At 43.6% G+C, this 18,279-nt stretch overlaps 1 protein-coding gene across 1 annotated transcript in view; it reads right to left on the bottom strand.

The window, feature by feature from the left end:
• LOC108704986 (complement decay-accelerating factor-like) overlaps window positions 1-18,279 on the bottom strand; it is a 152,086-nt gene that overhangs the window by 5,482 nt on the left and 128,325 nt on the right. The window contains exons 5-6 of the mRNA XM_041580716.1: window positions 4,470-4,649; window positions 313-410 (exon numbers count right to left, since the gene is read on the bottom strand). Coding sequence (XP_041436650.1) covers window positions 313-410; window positions 4,470-4,649 — 278 coding nt within the window. The remainder of the gene's footprint in view (window positions 1-312; window positions 411-4,469; window positions 4,650-18,279) is intronic.

The following is an 18,279-nucleotide window of genomic DNA, read 5'->3' as shown; positions in this document are numbered from 1 at the left end:
ACTAAAGAGAAATAAAATGTGGCAACTGCTAAATGATATTCACTTTTGCTGATCACTTGGGGGGCCAATGGATGGTCTCAGGGCCACTAGTTTACAGAAAAATAACTGTATCAATGAATGAATTTATATTTCGAATGAACAGGTCTATAATAGAAACTGGGCCCCAAACCCCTGCGCTAACACTGGTTCTGCCCAGTCAGTAAATATAAATCATCTTCTGATCAGAGAAATGTGACTGTAACTGAGTGAATTAATATAGACCCCACATACCCTGGGAACTTTGGGGGACAGTGATAGAAAGGTGTGTGTTACCTGGTACCCAGTAAGGACTCCGTGTGTCTCTGACAGTCGCCATTTCAGCGTATTATTATTATTAATAATACTCGGATACTGAGTGAAATCTGTTTTTCCTGTAACAGAAAAAATGTGAGAAAGCATCAGTATAGAGAAGTGGGGTCCAGAGCAAACAGGTGTTTATATTTTATTATTGTTGTTATTCTTAATAATAATAATTATTATTATTATTATTTATAAAGAGCCAAAACATTTTCACTGCACAGAACTTATGCATCATTCCTATCAGTCTCTGCCCCAGTGATCTTACAATCTAAGGTCCCTATCACATTCCCATCAGTCCTTGGCCCAGTGAGCTTACAATCTAAGATTCCTAGTAGGGAGTTGCTCACAGCCCAAGGGTATCTGGGAGCCACTGGCAGCCAGTCACACTATAATCCTACAAATCTCACATATCTCAGGGCCATGTACAGATGTGCTCCATATGCTTTAGTAGTGAGGGAGGAAAGTGGGGTACTCTGAGGCATTCCACACAGACAGAGGGGAGAACATTTCTTGCAGATAGTGCCCTGGCTGGAATTAAATGCAGGACCCAAGAACTCATCATTAGAATTTTGTTAATTGCTTTATTATTAGTGATTAGTTTATTATTTCGGTTCACACAAATCTTTGACGCCTGTGACAGTTTGCGGGCTTCAAAAACTGCCGCTGGTGTCAAAATTTTTTCGAAACAGGCAAATTCGCCACTAATATGCACCTGGTGAATAAATTCGCCCATCACTATTTTCTGTATATTGATTTTTATGTGGTTGGACCCAGTTAGAGTTGTGGGTTCATGATACAAGATTTTATGTCCCACTTTCACTTATTGCAGATTTACTTATTAAGCTCTAGATGCTCCTCCTCCATTTTTAACTGCAGTGAAGATATCAGACCATGTATTTCAATGCACACAGTCAAACTATAAGATTATCCTTTTCCCACACATTCCACCACTAGTGCCATAAGGTTCATCACCACCTTATTCAGTCCACTTAGTTTGGTATGTGCATGTGGTAATTTTCGCACACACTCGCTTGTGCTTGAGTCTCCATGGCCGGCAACAACCCTGGCTTCCTCTGTGTGCATGTATGTAGCCGGCCAGGTTGCCTAGGGCACCTGTCTGGCTTAGTCCGGCACTGATATTCAGTTAACATTAACATTAGTTTATAAGATATACAAAACATTATTAGTTGTGCCAGGGGGATCATATTTCCAATATAATTTACTCTGGTTATTTAAAATATAGATTTCCTTATTTCTTCTGCTAGGGCCGACCACTCTAATGTCCCTTTACTACACCGTCACTAATCTGGGTCGGGCTTTCTCAAAATCCGTAAAAGTCACAGGAAAAAAGTGCAACTTTTATGGGATTTATTGACAAAACTGCAACAATTCAGAATCTGAAAAGACTCTAAGACCTGTGGAAATCATGTAGACGTCAATGGCAGACTTTTGTGCCACTCAAAAGAACACAAAGAACAGTTTGAACCGACAGCCTGGGAATTGCAGAAGAAAAGTAAAAAATTTAAAGAACATAAATGACAACAAATTGCATAACTTTCTACATGTAGTCAAGAAACAAAGATACCGGCACACAAGGCTTGCTTGCAGGGAAACCCTTGCTTTAATTCAAAGTGCGGAAGTGCAACGTTTCGGGGACACGCCCCTTTCTCAAGCATCATCATGCAAGCCTTGTGTGCCGGTATCTTTGTTTCTTGACTACATTTTGAGGTTGCCGTACCCTCTATTACTGAGCACCAGGCGTTATCTTCAGGAGATTGCCGTGGGTGTGCGTCTGCTCTATCTTGTTCCAGTATAACTTTCTACATCACACAAATCACACCACCCAACATTTAAAAACAGAAAGAGGGACAAAAAGTTGTGCCCTGTGCAGAGTGGCAATTTTTTAACCACACCCATTTTATAGCCACACCCTCTAATTACCATGTCTATTTTACAAAAGTTGGCAGGGTATAAAAGTTTGATCACAACTTGAACACAGTTTTAGTGCAATTCTTTGTGTATTTTAATAGTTTTGCTAATAAAAGTGAAATTTCCCTTTTGTGAGTCTCAGTTCCCCCAAAAGATCTGCTTATCTTAAATTGTATCTTTGCTTGTCTTAAATTGTTACACATGTATCTAAGTGTATCTGTTGAGTATTCTTGGCTCTCTGCCAAAAAGCCTCTTATTTTAATCAAGTATTAGAAACTTTGTATCTATTTCTGGCATCAGTGCAGGAGATGAAAGAGAAAGTCGGGACATTTCAGTAAGAAACCCGGGACTGTGGGCTGAGCTGTCAGAATTGTGATTGTCCTGCAGAAAACAGCACAGTTGGGAGATCTGTACAAACATGTTGCTTTCAGCTGAACCAGCCCCATTTAAATGAATAATAGGGACGAGCAGGATTTTTTTCAGCTGATACAGATTTGATGATATTTGAGTTTTCACAAGTGACAAAAGTGTTCACAAATCTGAGGTATCACTATATTAAAGGACCAGTAACATCAAAAAAAAGTTTACATTTTTTTTAGTGCACAACGGAAAATATACACCAAGACAAATGAAACTTTTAAAAAGCAAAGCCTTTATTTAGAAATAACTTACAGAAAGTCCACTTCCTGTCCTCTTCAGAAACGGTGAAACGGCGACCATCCATCCTTCAGCGATCGATTTCTCCTCCCTGGCTATTCACAGGTGACAGGCATCATTCACAGGTGACAGGCATCACCTTCATCCTCCTCCCTGTCGCCCGACACACACTTGTTACTGCTACTGTTGTGGGGAAGTGAGTTCGGCCGCCAGTTGGTGGGAAGTGGGAGCCGGCTGGATCAATGTGCAAAGTCCAGGGGCCGGTGCAGCTCTCCATCCAGGATCTCTGCAGGGCTCCCTGCACCAGTCACTTACTGAGCCTTGGAGTGCAGCACCTGATGGACGGATTTAAACCTGTCATTGGACCTTGTTCATACCCTGACCCAGAGTCCTCCCCTTTATCTGCAGGCTCCATGTTGGCACCTACCGGGCCCTTGAAGGAGTCCCTGCACTCCTCAGCTCAGTGCTACTTGGGCAGAGCTACTTGTGACTGCCCCAACTGCCATGAATCTGAGAGGTTGGGTCCCGCTGGGGCCAGTCTGAGAACTGGAGGCGGCGGTAGTGCTGGTGGAGGGACTGTGTACACTGTCGGAGATCCTGGATGGAGAGCTGCACCGGCCCTGGACTTTGCACATCGATCCAGCCGGCTCCAACTTCCCACCAACTGGAGGCCCCTCCGGCCGAACTCACTTCCCAACAACAGTAGAAGTAACAAGTGTGTGTCAGGAGACCGGGAGGAGGATGAAGGCAGGGTCAGACTGGGAGGCCCTGGGCCCACTGGGACCGCTGTCCAGGGCCCCCTCTGGCCCCCCTACTGTGAGGCATTGATCGGGTCACACGCATGAATGTGCACCCAGCGTGCATGCGCGAACAGCGGTGCGCATGCTCAGATGGCACTGCACTGAAAGAAACTTTTTTTAAATCATTCCTATATCAGAAGAGGGGTCTGGCCAGTCCGACACTGGATGAAGGTGATGCCTGTCAGTGAATAGCCAGGGAGGAGAAATCGATCGCTGAAGGATGGATGGTCGCCTTTTCACCGTTTCTGAAGAGGACAGGAAGTGGACTTTCTGTAAGTTATTTCTTAATAAAGGCTTTGCTTTTTAAAAGTTTCATTTGTCTTGGTGTTTATTTTTTGTTGTGCACTAATGAATTTTTAAACATTTTTTTTATGTTAATGGTCCTTTAACACTGACCCCCAAATTCCTCTTGATGTCTTAAAGGGTCAGTTCACATCAGTAATACAATTTGTACAGTCATTTCTGAGCACAAAACAACCATTTTACTCATTTACATCCATTATCTAAAATCAACAGTTGCTGATAAAACTGATCCGCAAAATGTGACTCAACTAAAACTAAAACTATTGTGCAGCGCTGTGGAATATGGTGGCACTTTATAAATATGTATTTTTAGTAACAGTATTAATATAATAGTAATAATACCAATAATAATATAAAGCAAAATGACTCCCTGGTTCCCCAGTATAAGGGAAGGAGATTTCCCCCAGGGAGATGAGTGAGTTGCTGGGGGTGAGTAATTACCTGTGCAGGGAACACGATTATCCCATGAGGTGCTCGCCCCATTCCTCATACATTTTATTGTCACTCTCATAGCGGAATATCCCTCCATACACCTCACTGTCACTGATTCCTCTGGATCATAATATTCCTGTTCTACCCCAGTCCTGTTTATTCCATTTATCTGTGACAGGAGACACTGGTCTGGAATAAGAATAAAGTACATGCAGTTATTATACTCACACAGGTTATACTGAGACATTTCAGCTCATTCCTTATCATATAATACTGGGGGTTCATGTCATGTAACTGTATCAGTAATGAGTTAAACTGCGCCAGCTTGCTTCCTCAAAGAATTAGCAAAACAGCTAATTTACCACAATCTTTTCTTGTGCTCAGAAAGAGGCTGATGTTCTTCTGCTTAGGAAAGATGTGAGAAAGGTTTCTAATTTTATTCCTAAGCAGAAGAACATCAGCCTCTTTCTTTCCCTAGATGAACTCCATGTCAGTACATAACGGGATAGCCCCTCCTCCCTGCTCCCATTAGAAGGAACCTCCCCAAGCCTTTAAAAGGCCAACCTACCAGTTTTTTTCCTTCTCTAAAGCTGGCCATAGACGCAAAGATCCAATCTTAAGAATCATGGTACGATCGGACTTTCCCATCTCCCGACCCGCCACTAACCATTCAGATCAAAGTCTTACCAGTCAGATTAGTTAAAGAACAGATCAGCAATGTTCTGCCCCTGACAGTAATCGTACGATATCTATGTCCAACCAAAGCTGGTGACAGTCTCCCACTGAAAATCATACTATCCCCAATACACGCAAAGATATTATCGGCAGCCGACAGAAATTTTCTAACCTGTCCCATCGACCAAACGACCGATCTCCGCCGGACGAAAAATGACGGGACTCTCCACACACGTTCCGAAAATCGTACGAATCCTCGATTCTTATGATCAGATCTTTGCGTCTATGGCCAGCTTTATGCTCTTGGCTTTGTTCTCTGAACAAATGCCTCAATCATTAGAAGCAATTTTTTTCTTTTTAAGCCTAGGAAAGCATTAGGCCTGCCCAAAAGTGTCCTAGGGACAGGGGTTTTGGTCCATGCGACCTTTGGTTCCCCAGCACTCGGCCTCATATCCTGGAGTCTTCTGAACTTCATCTCCTGGATCAGGTAAGGCACTGAGGTGCAATGTTTCCTTGTCTGTCTGTATTTCAGTTGCCTTCCTGTATTGCTATCAAGAGCATTGGGTGGCAGGTGCTTGTCCCCCCATTCGTGTGCCCTCCCGACCTGCCCAGAGGGCGTCCGGCGGCAGTGGTAATGTGGCCCCTACACCCCATTTTTACGGATGGGCGAGGGAGGTGGCAGTTAGTTTAGGCTAATTAGTTATGGGCCTGAACCTTACTGCCCCGTTACCTTTGTTTTGTTTTTGTTTTAATGCGGGCAGGTCATGGCCAACTGCCTCCCTCAACAGACTTTCCTAAGGTGAAGGTAGTTAAAATAATAATTAAAAAAACAAAAACAAAACAAAGTTGCGCTATAGGCTTCATATTATAGCAAACTTGGGCCTGTGCAGGAGACACCAACCCTAATTATCCAATTTGCCTCAGCATAACCTGCGCAGTTGCTTCGGGTTCCTGCCTATACAGACACCAGCTGAGTATAATCAGGTCCAGCTAAAGCAAGTGGAGATGGCCCCGCCCACTCTCTAACTCAGCAGGTGAGGAAGCTGAATGCTAGGGCCCGATATAAACTTGCTCTATGCAGCAACTAATCTAAACTATGGACCTCATGTTGCTGTGATTGTACCTGTGCTCCTATTTTGTTCTACAGCTTATGCTCTGGCTATTGCTCACAAGGAACAAGTAGCCCTGCAAGATGTAGAGCACAGACCTTTCAAGTTGCTAGGCCCTGAGATATGCTTGCCCTAAGCAGCAGCTAATATAAACTATGTATTTCATGTTACTGTGATTGTATCTGTGCTTATATTTTCTTCTGCAGTATATACCCTGGCTATGGCTCACCTGGAATAGGTAGCCCTAAGGTATGTAAAGCACAGGCCTGGGAACGGCTAGGACCAGATTTACGCTTGCCCTAAGCAGTAGCTAATATTTTATGTATTACATGTTGCTGTGATCATATCTGTATGCTCCTATTCTCTGCAGTATGATATGCTCTAATTATTACTCACCTTGAACCAGTAGCTCTAATAGATGTAGATCACTGGACTGGGTGGCTATGAGGGTCTGATATAGGTTTGCTCTGACTGCAGCTAACCTTAACTATGCATTACATGGGGTTGTAATTGTTTCTGGGGTACATTCAGATTTAATCCAGATGAGTACTGATAGGAATACCTACATATGAATGTCTTTTCATTCCATGGCATTGCTCCTGGGATAAGATATGGCTTAATAAATTAAGCAGGGAATGTAATTTTATACTGCACTAGGCAATATTTTTCCTGATGGCAGGTAAGCTTAACTTTGTCTTGATAAACACTACAGGAGTTCTGAAGCCTGTCTGTCATAAGGATTGCTGGGTTAACAATAACCACAGGTATGTACTACTTTTGGGACCGTTAATGTAAATTTTTCCAGATTCAGCAGCCTTGTATCACTGCCTGAATGAAAGGAGGGCCAGATAATTGCTTTGCCCAGTCAATTGTGCGGGTTTATTACTACCCACTCGGCTCGGGCTCTGGGGTCGGGTACTGTGCTCTGCAGGAACCAGGAGCTTAGGACTCTGACCGAGGTACATATTATTATCACATATTTAATATATGCTCGCACCGTGGCCCACACCCTGCAGGGGGATTCTACTGCCTTCAGAACAAATGCTCAATTAATGGATAAACTCCATAATACAACTGGTCTACCAAGCAACATATATGTTTGCATCCATAAGAGGGCCATAGGCAGGTGCATATATTTTAATACTAAGGCATGTATATGAATGTGTATATATGTGTGCATAGATATCTATATATGATTTGTGTTCTTGGGATGGGTTCTTTTGTGGAACCAGAAACGTTGGCTCAATAAACCTATAATTTTATGCAACATATAGTATTTATGAAGATTCCTGGAACAATCAGTACTTGAACTCTTCATCCATAAATTTTACTATAGCAGCCATGACATCTGGCTAATTTCTAGGTGTACAACCTGTGGAATTCCATATTCATAGGTATACATATAAACATATAGATAAAATACATGTCTAGAAGTTCTAGATATGTCAGAGATAAGGAAGAACAAGGTATACAGTTCTTTGTGCTTGGCTGAAGGATCCCCAGATGTATCTCTACTGTTTTCTAGGGTGACTCCTCGGTGCCTCCTACAAATTAGAGAGGGGAGCCACTACCCAGTGTTATTCCTATACTATTTCTACTGATATTCTTAATGTCAGGATAGATGGGACATTTTATCTGCCAATACAGGGTGTCTATAGAGACAGGGTACACATACATATCAGGCCACTGGGAATTTGCCTAAGGTCTATATTTCAAACCAAGAGTTTTCAGGCTATAGTCCTCAAAGTCCTCAAAGTGTATGTTAGTCAATAGAGATGGCCTCTGTTCAAGTCTGGCCCATGATAAGGTAGCCTTTATTGTAGTCACATATATACTATATCTAATATATGCCTGTATACCACTTTAAGCTAAGTCTCTTTCTTGAATAATATTCTATAATATTCTAGGTCAGCATGACATGAGTAGAAAGTCCCCAAACTTCCATCAGGCTTATCATGATTAACAAACATCACCTAGTTAATCATATCCCAATCAAGGACTAAACCCATGAGACAGGTGAACGGTCATGTCATATTTGTTATTACTTAACCTAAATACTCTTCTCTAATTGGTTATGGTGGGAAACCACCCTAAAGCATAATCATTAACTAATTCTGTATGTACTCCACCTATAAATAAATGGTCTGTCCACCAATATGGTAGAACAGAACAAATAAGACTCCTGGTCTGCGTCTGTTCTCTTGCATGCAATCATCCTGCAGCTGATATCCCTTCTTGTACTTATGGATGACCCTAACAGATGGCACCCCATATGGGACTGGACATGATCCAAGAGACCACCACAAGTGACTGTGACCCTAGCAATGAAACCTCCAAAGCCGGCAGGTGAGCCCCTTGATGCTTGCCCAAAAGAGATTTCCTTGAAAGGTGTTAAAATGTCACACGAGTGGTCTTGAACATCACAAGCTCCAGACCACGGACCTCAGCTGCAGGAACCTAAGTATACGTATGCTTGTTATGTGTTTTTAGAATTTAATTGCATGTTTCAATTAACATAGAGTGTTAAGCATTGAATGATATTTTACTGTACAGTTTATATAAGTAATTAAGTCGCCGTGTAAGATTTAATGGTGCCAGGAGGTACAAGCTAGAACGTGTTACAACTGAAAATATATTGTGCCTTAAAAGTTACCACTGTATTCTATATTTAAGTGATTCTCTGTCTCTCTGTTTTTCTAAATCACTCATATCTCTCTCTCTCTCTTGCCCGTACTATATTTACATAGTGTTATCTCGTATTGATTAGACGTGTTTACTCTGAACTTTGGTTTTAAATTAGGCTGCTTTTCTGAATCAAAGTTTGTACGCAGGAACTGGTATTTACTGCTCCTGAAATATAATCACAAGTATAAGATAAAGTTTAGCAAACAAATAAACAGTGATCGTTAAGAAAACTGTAAGTTTACACCTAACACTACACTATCCTAATAGAGAGTTACTAGCCCTCTATCTATTTTTTCAATCTTTAATCAGTGGTAACAGTATATGCATAGAATAAGATTGTTTAGGGAACGTGAAACAGTGAAAGCACATAGCACAGATTTAGAGAAGGAGTTACTGCTGTCTAAGAAAATACGACCCAGTGGCCTGATTACCGTTCCAAAAGGGAACAACGTTCGGAAGGGTCGTAGGGGGATCGTTAGTAAATTGGTCGGCCGGCCTCGTTTAGATGGGCAATTGGTTGCCTCATCAGGGACACCCCATTCCGGAGGTGGTGTCTGATCCCCCTGGGCATACAGCATTAGAATGGATGGAGCAGAATCATGGGAATTGGGTTATGGTGCCCTTTAAGGACATCTATAAAAGAACAGGATTACCCGAGACAGGCAGATTAGATACGGACCTTTGGGAGACTCTAATCAGCACCCATGATCAGTGGCTCAAGAAAAAGGGTTTAGAAAGTCAGGCAAAAACATGGTTAACAGAAAGCAGGAAAAAGCCAAAAAGGATTGTAGAATGTTTTTTGTTTTTTTATAACGGCACATATAGATACGCAAGCAAAAGGAAGATTCCTGCCTCCTGGCCACATGGCAACATATTAGATAATCAAGATAATAATGATAATGAAGTTGCTTTAACTATTTTGTTCTCTATGTTAAAAGGTGACAACCCAAAACTGGAGAGGAAATTCGAACTGACCAGTTAAGGGATGAAATTAAAAAGTATATAGATGAGTATAAAGACTTGAAAGGGCATCTAAACAAAATGCGATGAAGCAAATACAGAAGTTAAGAACCTAATGCATAATAACAATGTGGGGCTGGGTGGTAAACACATAAAAATGAAAGTAATTAAACTAATATCTGTAAGAGTGGGTGGGCAATTAGAACTTGTAACATCTTTGCTGGTTTCTGATACTGTGCCTGTAAATCTTTTGGGGGCAGACATACTGTCACAAATAAATGCATGTATAGAATTTACTGAAAATGGAGTGCACCCCACAAGCCCCCTAGCTGACAATGTTGTTGCTGCCATTTTTTGTTAATGACAGTTTCCAAGCAAACAACTGATGATATTGAACATGAGTTAAAAGATGTGCCTAAATCCCTGTGGGCAAAAGGCAATTATGATGTAGGGACATTGAATGTTCCTCCTGTGCACATAAAAAAAAAGAAGGATCAATATTACCGAAATTACCTCAATACCCTCTCAGTGCACAGCAAATTGAAGGAATAAGAGCACAAATTGAGGAATATGAAAAAGTTGGGGTGCTCGTAAAAAATTAGGTAACCAGTTAATTGTAAATTGGTCCCTTATTCTATAATAAAAGTCTTAAATTGTGTACAAAGTAAACATTTTTTAGTAGCAAGACTAACAAAGTATGAAGTAGCTTTACTAACACCATCAAATCTAATGATCAAAAGATGTAATGTCCTCAACCCTGCCACACTAATACCTGAAAAAGGGGGGGATGATATGTTAACATACATGACTGTTTTGAAATGACGCAAAGTGAGGTAACAAGGGTTTGATAATGTAAAAGATGAACCTGTGTTAAATCCTGATTGTGAAATGTTTTTTGATGGATCTCGCTACTGTACTGATAATGGTAAATGTTGTAACATTTGTCTGATGTTTTAGTTCAGCAGAGTCTACCTCCACATATGTCAGCTCAAGAATAGTAATGGGCGAATTTGTGCCGCTTCGCCTAAAAAATCGAAAATTTAGTGCGAAATTCACGAAACGGCGAAAAATATGCGAAACAGCGCCAGCGTCTAGTTTTTGATGTCAGCGCCCGTTTGTGATGCCGGCGCCCATTTTTGACGCGAATTTTTCGTGCCTGGCGAGTAAATTCGCCCATCACTACTCAAGGAGCTGAGCTACAAGCACTGATCACATCATGCACACTAGTGGAAGGTCAAAGGGTGAACATCTTTTCTGATAGCAGGTACTGTATTGGTATTTGTCTCGACTATCTTCTGATTTGGAGGGCCAGAAATTTTATGACGTCATCAGGTTGACGTCATCAGGTAAACCAATTAAGAATGCAAATTGAGTAAAACAGCTATTGTTAGCATTACAGCTTCCAACTGAGGTAGCCATTCTTAAGCACACAAAGCTTCAAACTCCAGAAGCTACAAGGAAATGCAAAAGCTGATGAGAGAGCAAAGGCAGCTGCCCTTTTGCCTATAATGGCAGTGAACTGTGAACAGACGGACCACAAGAAGCCTGTGGACATGGATGTCCTGGCCTCAATACAGGACCAGGCACCACAGACAGAAAAAAGGAATGTGGTCAAAGCTGGGAGCTTCCAAGGATGATAATGGTCTGTGGAGAAATGGCATATTATACTGTCTATCAAAAGCAGTGTATGCTATGATGGCACATCTAACTCACAAACTTGCACACTCAGGTAAGATTGCAATGGCTGCTTCAGTACAGAAAAGTTGGATAGTACCTGGGTTTCCAGCATTTGCTAGGAAATGTGTATTTTCTTGTGTTACCTGTTTATGTCATAATCCTGGTCAGATAGTCAAATCTCCGAGACGGCACTTTGCTAAACCAGAATAACCCTTCCAGCAATTACAAATAGACTACAGCCAACTGACTAAAGTAGGTCCATATGAATATGTACCAGTATGTATTGACATGTTCTGGGATGGCAGTGGATGTGATTTACTTAGACTTTGCTAAAGCATTTGATACAGTGCCACACAAAAGGTTACTGGTTAAATGAAGGAATGTTGGCCTGGAACATAGTATTTGTACCTGGATAGAGAACTGGCTAAAAGATAGACTACAAAGAGTGGTGGTAAATGGAACATTTTCTAATTGGACCAGTGTTGTTAGTGGAGTACCGCAGGGCTCTGTACTAGGTCCCTTGCTTTTCAACTTGTTTATTAATGACCTGGAGGTGCCATTGAAAGTACTGTTTCTATTTTTGCAGATGATACTAAATTGTGCAGAACTATGGGTTCCATGCAGGATGCTGCCACTTTGCAAAGTGATCTGTCTAAACTGGAAAACTGGGCAGCAAACTGGAAAATGAGGTTCAACGTTGATAAATGCAGGTTATGCACTTTGGCAAAAATAATATAAATGCAAGTTATACACTAAATGGCAGTGTGTTGGGAGTTTCCTTAAATGAAAAGGATCTAGGGGTCTTTGTAGATAACACGTTGTCTAATTCTGGGCAGTGTCATTCTGTGACTACTAAAGCAAATAAAGTTCTGTCTTGCATAAAAAAGGGCATTAACTCAAGGGATGAAAACATAATTATGCCTCTTTATAGGTCCCTGGTGAGGCCTCATCTGGAGTATGCAGTTCAGTTTTGGACTCCAGTCCTTAAGAGGGATATAAATGAGCTGGAGAGAGTGCAGAGACGTGCAACTAAATTGGTTAGAGGGACGGAAGACTTAAATTATGAGGGTAGACTGTCAAGGTTGGGGTTGTTTTCTCTGGAAAAAAGGCGCTTGCGAGGGGACATGATTACACTTTACAAGTACATTAGAGGACATTATAGACAAATGGCAGGGGACCTTTTTACCCATAAAGTGGATCACCGTACCAGAGGCCACCCCTTTAGACTAGAAGAAAAGAACTTTCATTTGAAGCAACGTAGAGGGTTCTTCACAGTCAGGACAGTGAGGTTGTGGAATGCACTGCCGGGTGATGTTGTGATGCTGATTCAGTTAATGCCTTTAAGAATGGCTTGGATGATTTTTTGGACAGACATAATATCCAAGGCTATTGTGATACTAAACTCTATAGTTAGTATAGGTATGGGTATATAGAATTTTAATTAAAAGTAGGGAGGGGTGTGTGTATGGATGCTGGGTTTTCATTTGGAGGGGTTGAACTTGATGGACTTTGTCTTTTTTCAACCCAATTTAACTATGTAACTATGTAACTATGTTCTCAGGATGGCCTGAGGCATGGTCAGTTGCTAAGGCTATGACAAAGGCAACTCCTAAGAAACTTTTAAATGAAGTAATCTGTAGGTATTCTTTACCAACCTACATTGAAAGTAACAGGAGTACACACTTTACAGGGCAGATAATGTCTGAAATGCAGTCTGCTCTAAAAAAAAATAACCCTCAGAGTAATGGGAAGGTTGAAAGCCTAAATGGTGTTCTATAAAATTAAATTTAATAGATTCTGAAGAAACATTAAAGTCTTGGGTCAACTACCTTCTATTGCTTTGTTCTCAATATGCTGTAAGGCCCGAAGGCGCAGTTGAAGTAAGGACCAAAGAGGAGGCAACAATCCAAGATCGCGGTACAGAAAAGGGTTTATCAAAGAATGGTCGTAAAACAGGCAGAATGGTCAAGACAGGCAGTACAGGTTCAAAGTCGATAACAGGCAAGGTTCAAACACGGATAAGCAAGACAGAATATATCGCACCCAGGAACTATATGAAATAGACCTATAATTGGGCAAGGTCAGGATGGAAATGAGGGTCTTTATAGTCCAGTCTATTGGCGCCAAAATTGACGCGCTGGCGTCAGACGCAGACGCCAGCGTCCCCACGCTGACGCCTTGACGCCGGCGCCCGATTCTGACGCCGGCGTCCGTTCCGTCGCCGGCGACCAATCACAGGGCAAGAAGAAGATGATGCAGGATGATTGCGACCACCCGGAGCCATGTGCAGGGAAGAGGAATCGCCATTTTGGACGCCATCTTGGAGCAGGTCAGTAGACTCCATTACAGTACCCCCTTCCTTAGGGGGGGCCTCAGGACCACCGGGACCAGGACGGGAAGGAAACTGCCTATGAAACCTGCGAACAAGGATGGGGGCATGGACATCAGACTTCTTTACCCAAGAGCATTCCTCGGGACCGAAACCCTTCCATTCGACAAGGTACTGGAGAGCGCCCCTGGAAAAACGAGAGTCCAGAATCCTGCTGACTTCAAATTCTAAATGGTCATCGATAACAACAGGAGCTGTGGAAGAAGAAGAGGGGGAAGACACTGCAGGTTTAAGGAGAGACACATGAAAGGCATTAGGAATCCGCATCTCGGGAGGAAGAAGAAGACGAACTGCCACAGGGTTGATGACCTCGATGATGGGAAAGGGACCGATGAATTTGGGGCCAAGCTTAGGAGTGGGAATCTTGAGGCGAATATTCCGTGTAGACAACCAGACCTTGTCACCAGGAGCATAGGGTGGGGCGGCAATTCTTTTCCTGTCGGCAAACTTCTTTTGAGAGGATGAACTCTTTTCCAGATTAGCAGTGGTGGCCTGCCAGATGGCCAGCATATGAGCGGCTTGATCATTAGCAGCAGGAACATTTGTGAGTAAGAGATCCTGAGGGAATGCCAAAGGGTTCCGGCCATACACACAGAAGAAAGGAGATTTCTGGGAAGAAGAATGTAAAGAATTGTTATGGGCAAACTCCGCCCAGGGAAGAAGGTCCGGCCAGTCATCTTAACACAAAGACACATGGCAACGAAGAAATTGCTCCAAGGCCTGGTTAACACGTTCAGCGGCACCATTGGACTGAGGATGATAAGAAGAAGAAAATTGAAGAGAGATATTTAAAGCATTACACAGTGACCTCCAAAATTTAGACACAAATTGGGGACCACGATCGGACACAATTTCTGCTGGAAAGCCATGGAGGCGAAAAATATGTTTAATAAACAGTTCTGAAAGTTCAGGAGCAGAAGGCAGTTTGCGGAGAGGAGTGAAATGAGCCATCTTACTGAATCTGTCGATAACGACCCAAATGACAGTGTGGCCGGAGGAAATGGGCAAATCGACAATAAAGTCCATGGCGAGGTGAGTCCAGGGTCGAGATGGGATGGGCAGTGGAAGAAGAAAACCCTTGGGAGGAGAATGTCCGGATTTAGACACAGCACACGTGGAACATGAGGAGACAAAATCTTTAACGTCCTTTCTTAAGGTTGGCCACCATAGTAGACGGGATAAGAGCTCGGTCGTCTTCTGAATTCCAGGATGTCCGGCCTGTTTGGAACTATGAGACTGAGACAAAATAGCAAGACGAAATTCTGGAGGGACAAAAGCAACACCAAGAGGAGTTTCCGCAGGAGCAGAATCTTGAGCGGACAACAATTGGGAGGCACAGGAAGGGAACAAGGCAGCAATAATCTTGATGGAGGGTACCACAGGTTCGGGTTCCTCGGACACGGAATCTTCAGGAATAAAGCTTCTGGATAAGGCATCGGCCTTCCTGTTTCTGGAGCCAGGACGAAAGGTAATGACAAAATTAAAACGGGAAAAGAAAAGTGCCCACCTGGCTTGCCGGGGATTCAGGCGTTTGAGGGTTTGGATGAACTCAAGATTCTTATGGTCGGTAAAAATCGTCACAGGAACCGAAGAACCCTCCAGTAAGTGTCTCCATTCCTCCAAGGCTAATTTGATGGCAAGTAGTTCACGATTCCCCACATCATAGTTCTGTTCTGGGGCAGAAAATTTTTTAGAAAAGAACGCACAAGGGTGGAGTTTACCGTCAGAAATGGATCTCTGTGATAAAACTGCTCCAGCTCCGACATCAGAGGCGTCAACTTCCATGAAGAAGGGATGTAGGGGTTCTGGGTGCCGAAGAATTGGAGCGGAAGAAAAGGCCTCTTTGAGGGACTTGAAGGATTCCAGGGCTTGAGGAGACCAGTGTTGAGGTTTGCCCCCCTTACGAATCAGGGCCAGAATTGGAGAAAGTCTGGAAGAAAAACTTTTTATAAACTGTCTGTAATAATTGGCAAAGCCAACAAACCTCTGAATGGCTTTGACACTGGTAGGAAGAGGCCAGTCCAGGATTGCAGACACCTTGGCAGGATCCATCTTGAAACCTAGAGGAGAAATGATATAGCCAAGGAAAGGAATAGACGAGACTTCAAAAGTGCATTTCTCCAATTTAGCAAAGAGATTGTTCTTCCTTAGTCTGGAGAGGACTTCACGTACTTGGGCACGATGTTCCAAAAGATCTTTAGAAAAACAAGAATGTCATCCAGATAAACGACCACACATAGACCCAACAAATCCCGAAAAATATCATTAACAAACTCCTGGAAGACCGCAGGAGCATTACAGAGACCAAAGGGCATGACCAAATACTCATAATGTCCATCACGGGTATTAAAGGCGGTCTTCCACTCGTCCCCTTCACGGATCCGGATAAGATTGTATGCCCCCCGAAGATCCAGCTTTGTAAAGATATTGGCACCCCTAAGCTGATCAAACAGTTCAGAAATAAGAGGAAGAGGGTACCTGTTTTTAACTGTGATCTTGTTGAGTCCTCTGTAGTCGATGCAGGGCCGCAAACTACCATCCTTTTTCTCAACAAAGAAGAAACCTGCTCCGGCAGGGGAGGTGGAAGGACGGATGAATCCTCTCTGAAGATTCTCCTGGATGTATAACTTCATAGCCGAAGTTTCCGAAGGAGAGAGTGGGTAGGTGCGGCCCCTGGGGGGCATAGAGCCGGATAGAAGTTCCACTGGGCAATCGTAAGGCCGATGGGGAGGAAGAATCTCAGCAGAAGACTTGTTAAATACATCGGCAAATGCTTGGTATACAGAGGGAAGAGAAGAATTAGAGGACACAGAGGAAATTTTGACAACCGGAACAGTGGGTAGGCAGTTCTGTAAACAAAAAGGACTCCATCTGGAAACTTGCAATGTGGACCAGTCAATGACTGGATTATGTACACATAACCATGGCAGTCCCAGGACAACCGGAGTGGAAGGGCAATCAATGAGGAGGAAGGATAGTCTCTCCAAATGCATGGTGCCCACCTTAAAAGAAAGTTCCTGAGTAGAATGAGAGACGAAGGCAGACGACAGAGGACGATCATCAATCGCCAGGACACGAAGAGGAACTGCCAAGGGTTGGAGAGGAATGAAATGACGTCTTGCAAAGGATCGATCCATGAAGTTTCCTGCAGCACCGGAATCTAGAAAGGCTTGTGAGGAAAACTTTAAAGAGCCAAACTGGATCTGTACCGGAAGAAGGAAACGTAGAGTAGAGGAATGGGGAGAATGACAAATCCCACCCAGGTAAGTCTCCCCGAGCTTACCTAGGCTTTGGCGTTTCCCGGCTTCACTGGACACTCCTGGGCAAAGTGGGCTTTACCCCCACAGTAAAGGCACAGGCCGGCAGCCCTTCTCCGGAGTTTCTCCTGTTCGGACAGGCGGGCCCGCCCAATCTGCATGGGTTCTTCAGCCGGCAAGGAGGAAGAAGCAGAATCCATAGGAGCAGGAGGAAGCACAGGGGGAACTGGATTGAGAAGCAGGGGTCTCTGGAAGCGGGGGGCCAAAGAAGGTTGGAACCGGGGGTACCTCTTTGTACGCTCTTGGTCGAGTTCAAGCTGGAACTCCCTCTGCCGGGTATCCACCTTCACCGCCAAGGCCACCAGATCCTCCCACCGAGAAGGAATTTCCCGGGAAACGAGGTCATTCTTAATGCGTATAGCCAAGCCGTTGTAAAAGGCCGCGTGGTAACCATCGTTATTCCAGGAGGTCTCTGCCACCAGGGTACGAAATTCAATGGCATACTCGGGAACAGAGCGAGTGCCTTGTTGAAGCTGGAACAGTCGAGCCGAGGCTGCAGTAGTACGACCAGGAGCGTCAAACACCGTCCGGAGTTCTTGGAGAAAGGCCCCGGCGTTGTCGATCAGCGGGTCTCTCTTCTCCCAAAGGGGAGACGCCCATTCTAGAGCCTTCCCCTGCAGACGGGAGATGACAAAACCAACCTTGGCTTGCTCAGAGACGAACTGGCCTGGCTGCAGAGTGAATTGAATTTCACATTGGTTAATAAAACCACGACAAGCTTCTGGGTCTCCGCTGAAAAGAGGTGGAGCGGGAACACGAGGTTCAGACACCTGGAGAGGAGCAGGAATGGCAGGAACAGGCACAGCCGCAGGAGCCGCTGGAGACATGGCAGTCAATTTCTCCAGGATAACATCAATTGCCTGGCCAATTTGAGACTGCTGGGCTTCATAGGATTTCATGCGAGAAGCCAATCCCCGAATGGCCCCTCCGACATCGAGGGGTACTTGGGCCTCCTCCGAGGGGTCCATGGCCCAATTATACTGTAAGGCCCGAAGGCGCAGTTGAAG

Source organism: Xenopus laevis, chromosome 1S, assembly GCF_017654675.1.
Source record: "Xenopus laevis strain J_2021 chromosome 1S, Xenopus_laevis_v10.1, whole genome shotgun sequence".
NCBI classification, from domain to species: domain Eukaryota; kingdom Metazoa; phylum Chordata; class Amphibia; order Anura; family Pipidae; genus Xenopus; species Xenopus laevis.
Note: the sequence above shows the minus strand (reverse complement) of the source record. Positions and strands in the feature narration are given on the sequence as shown.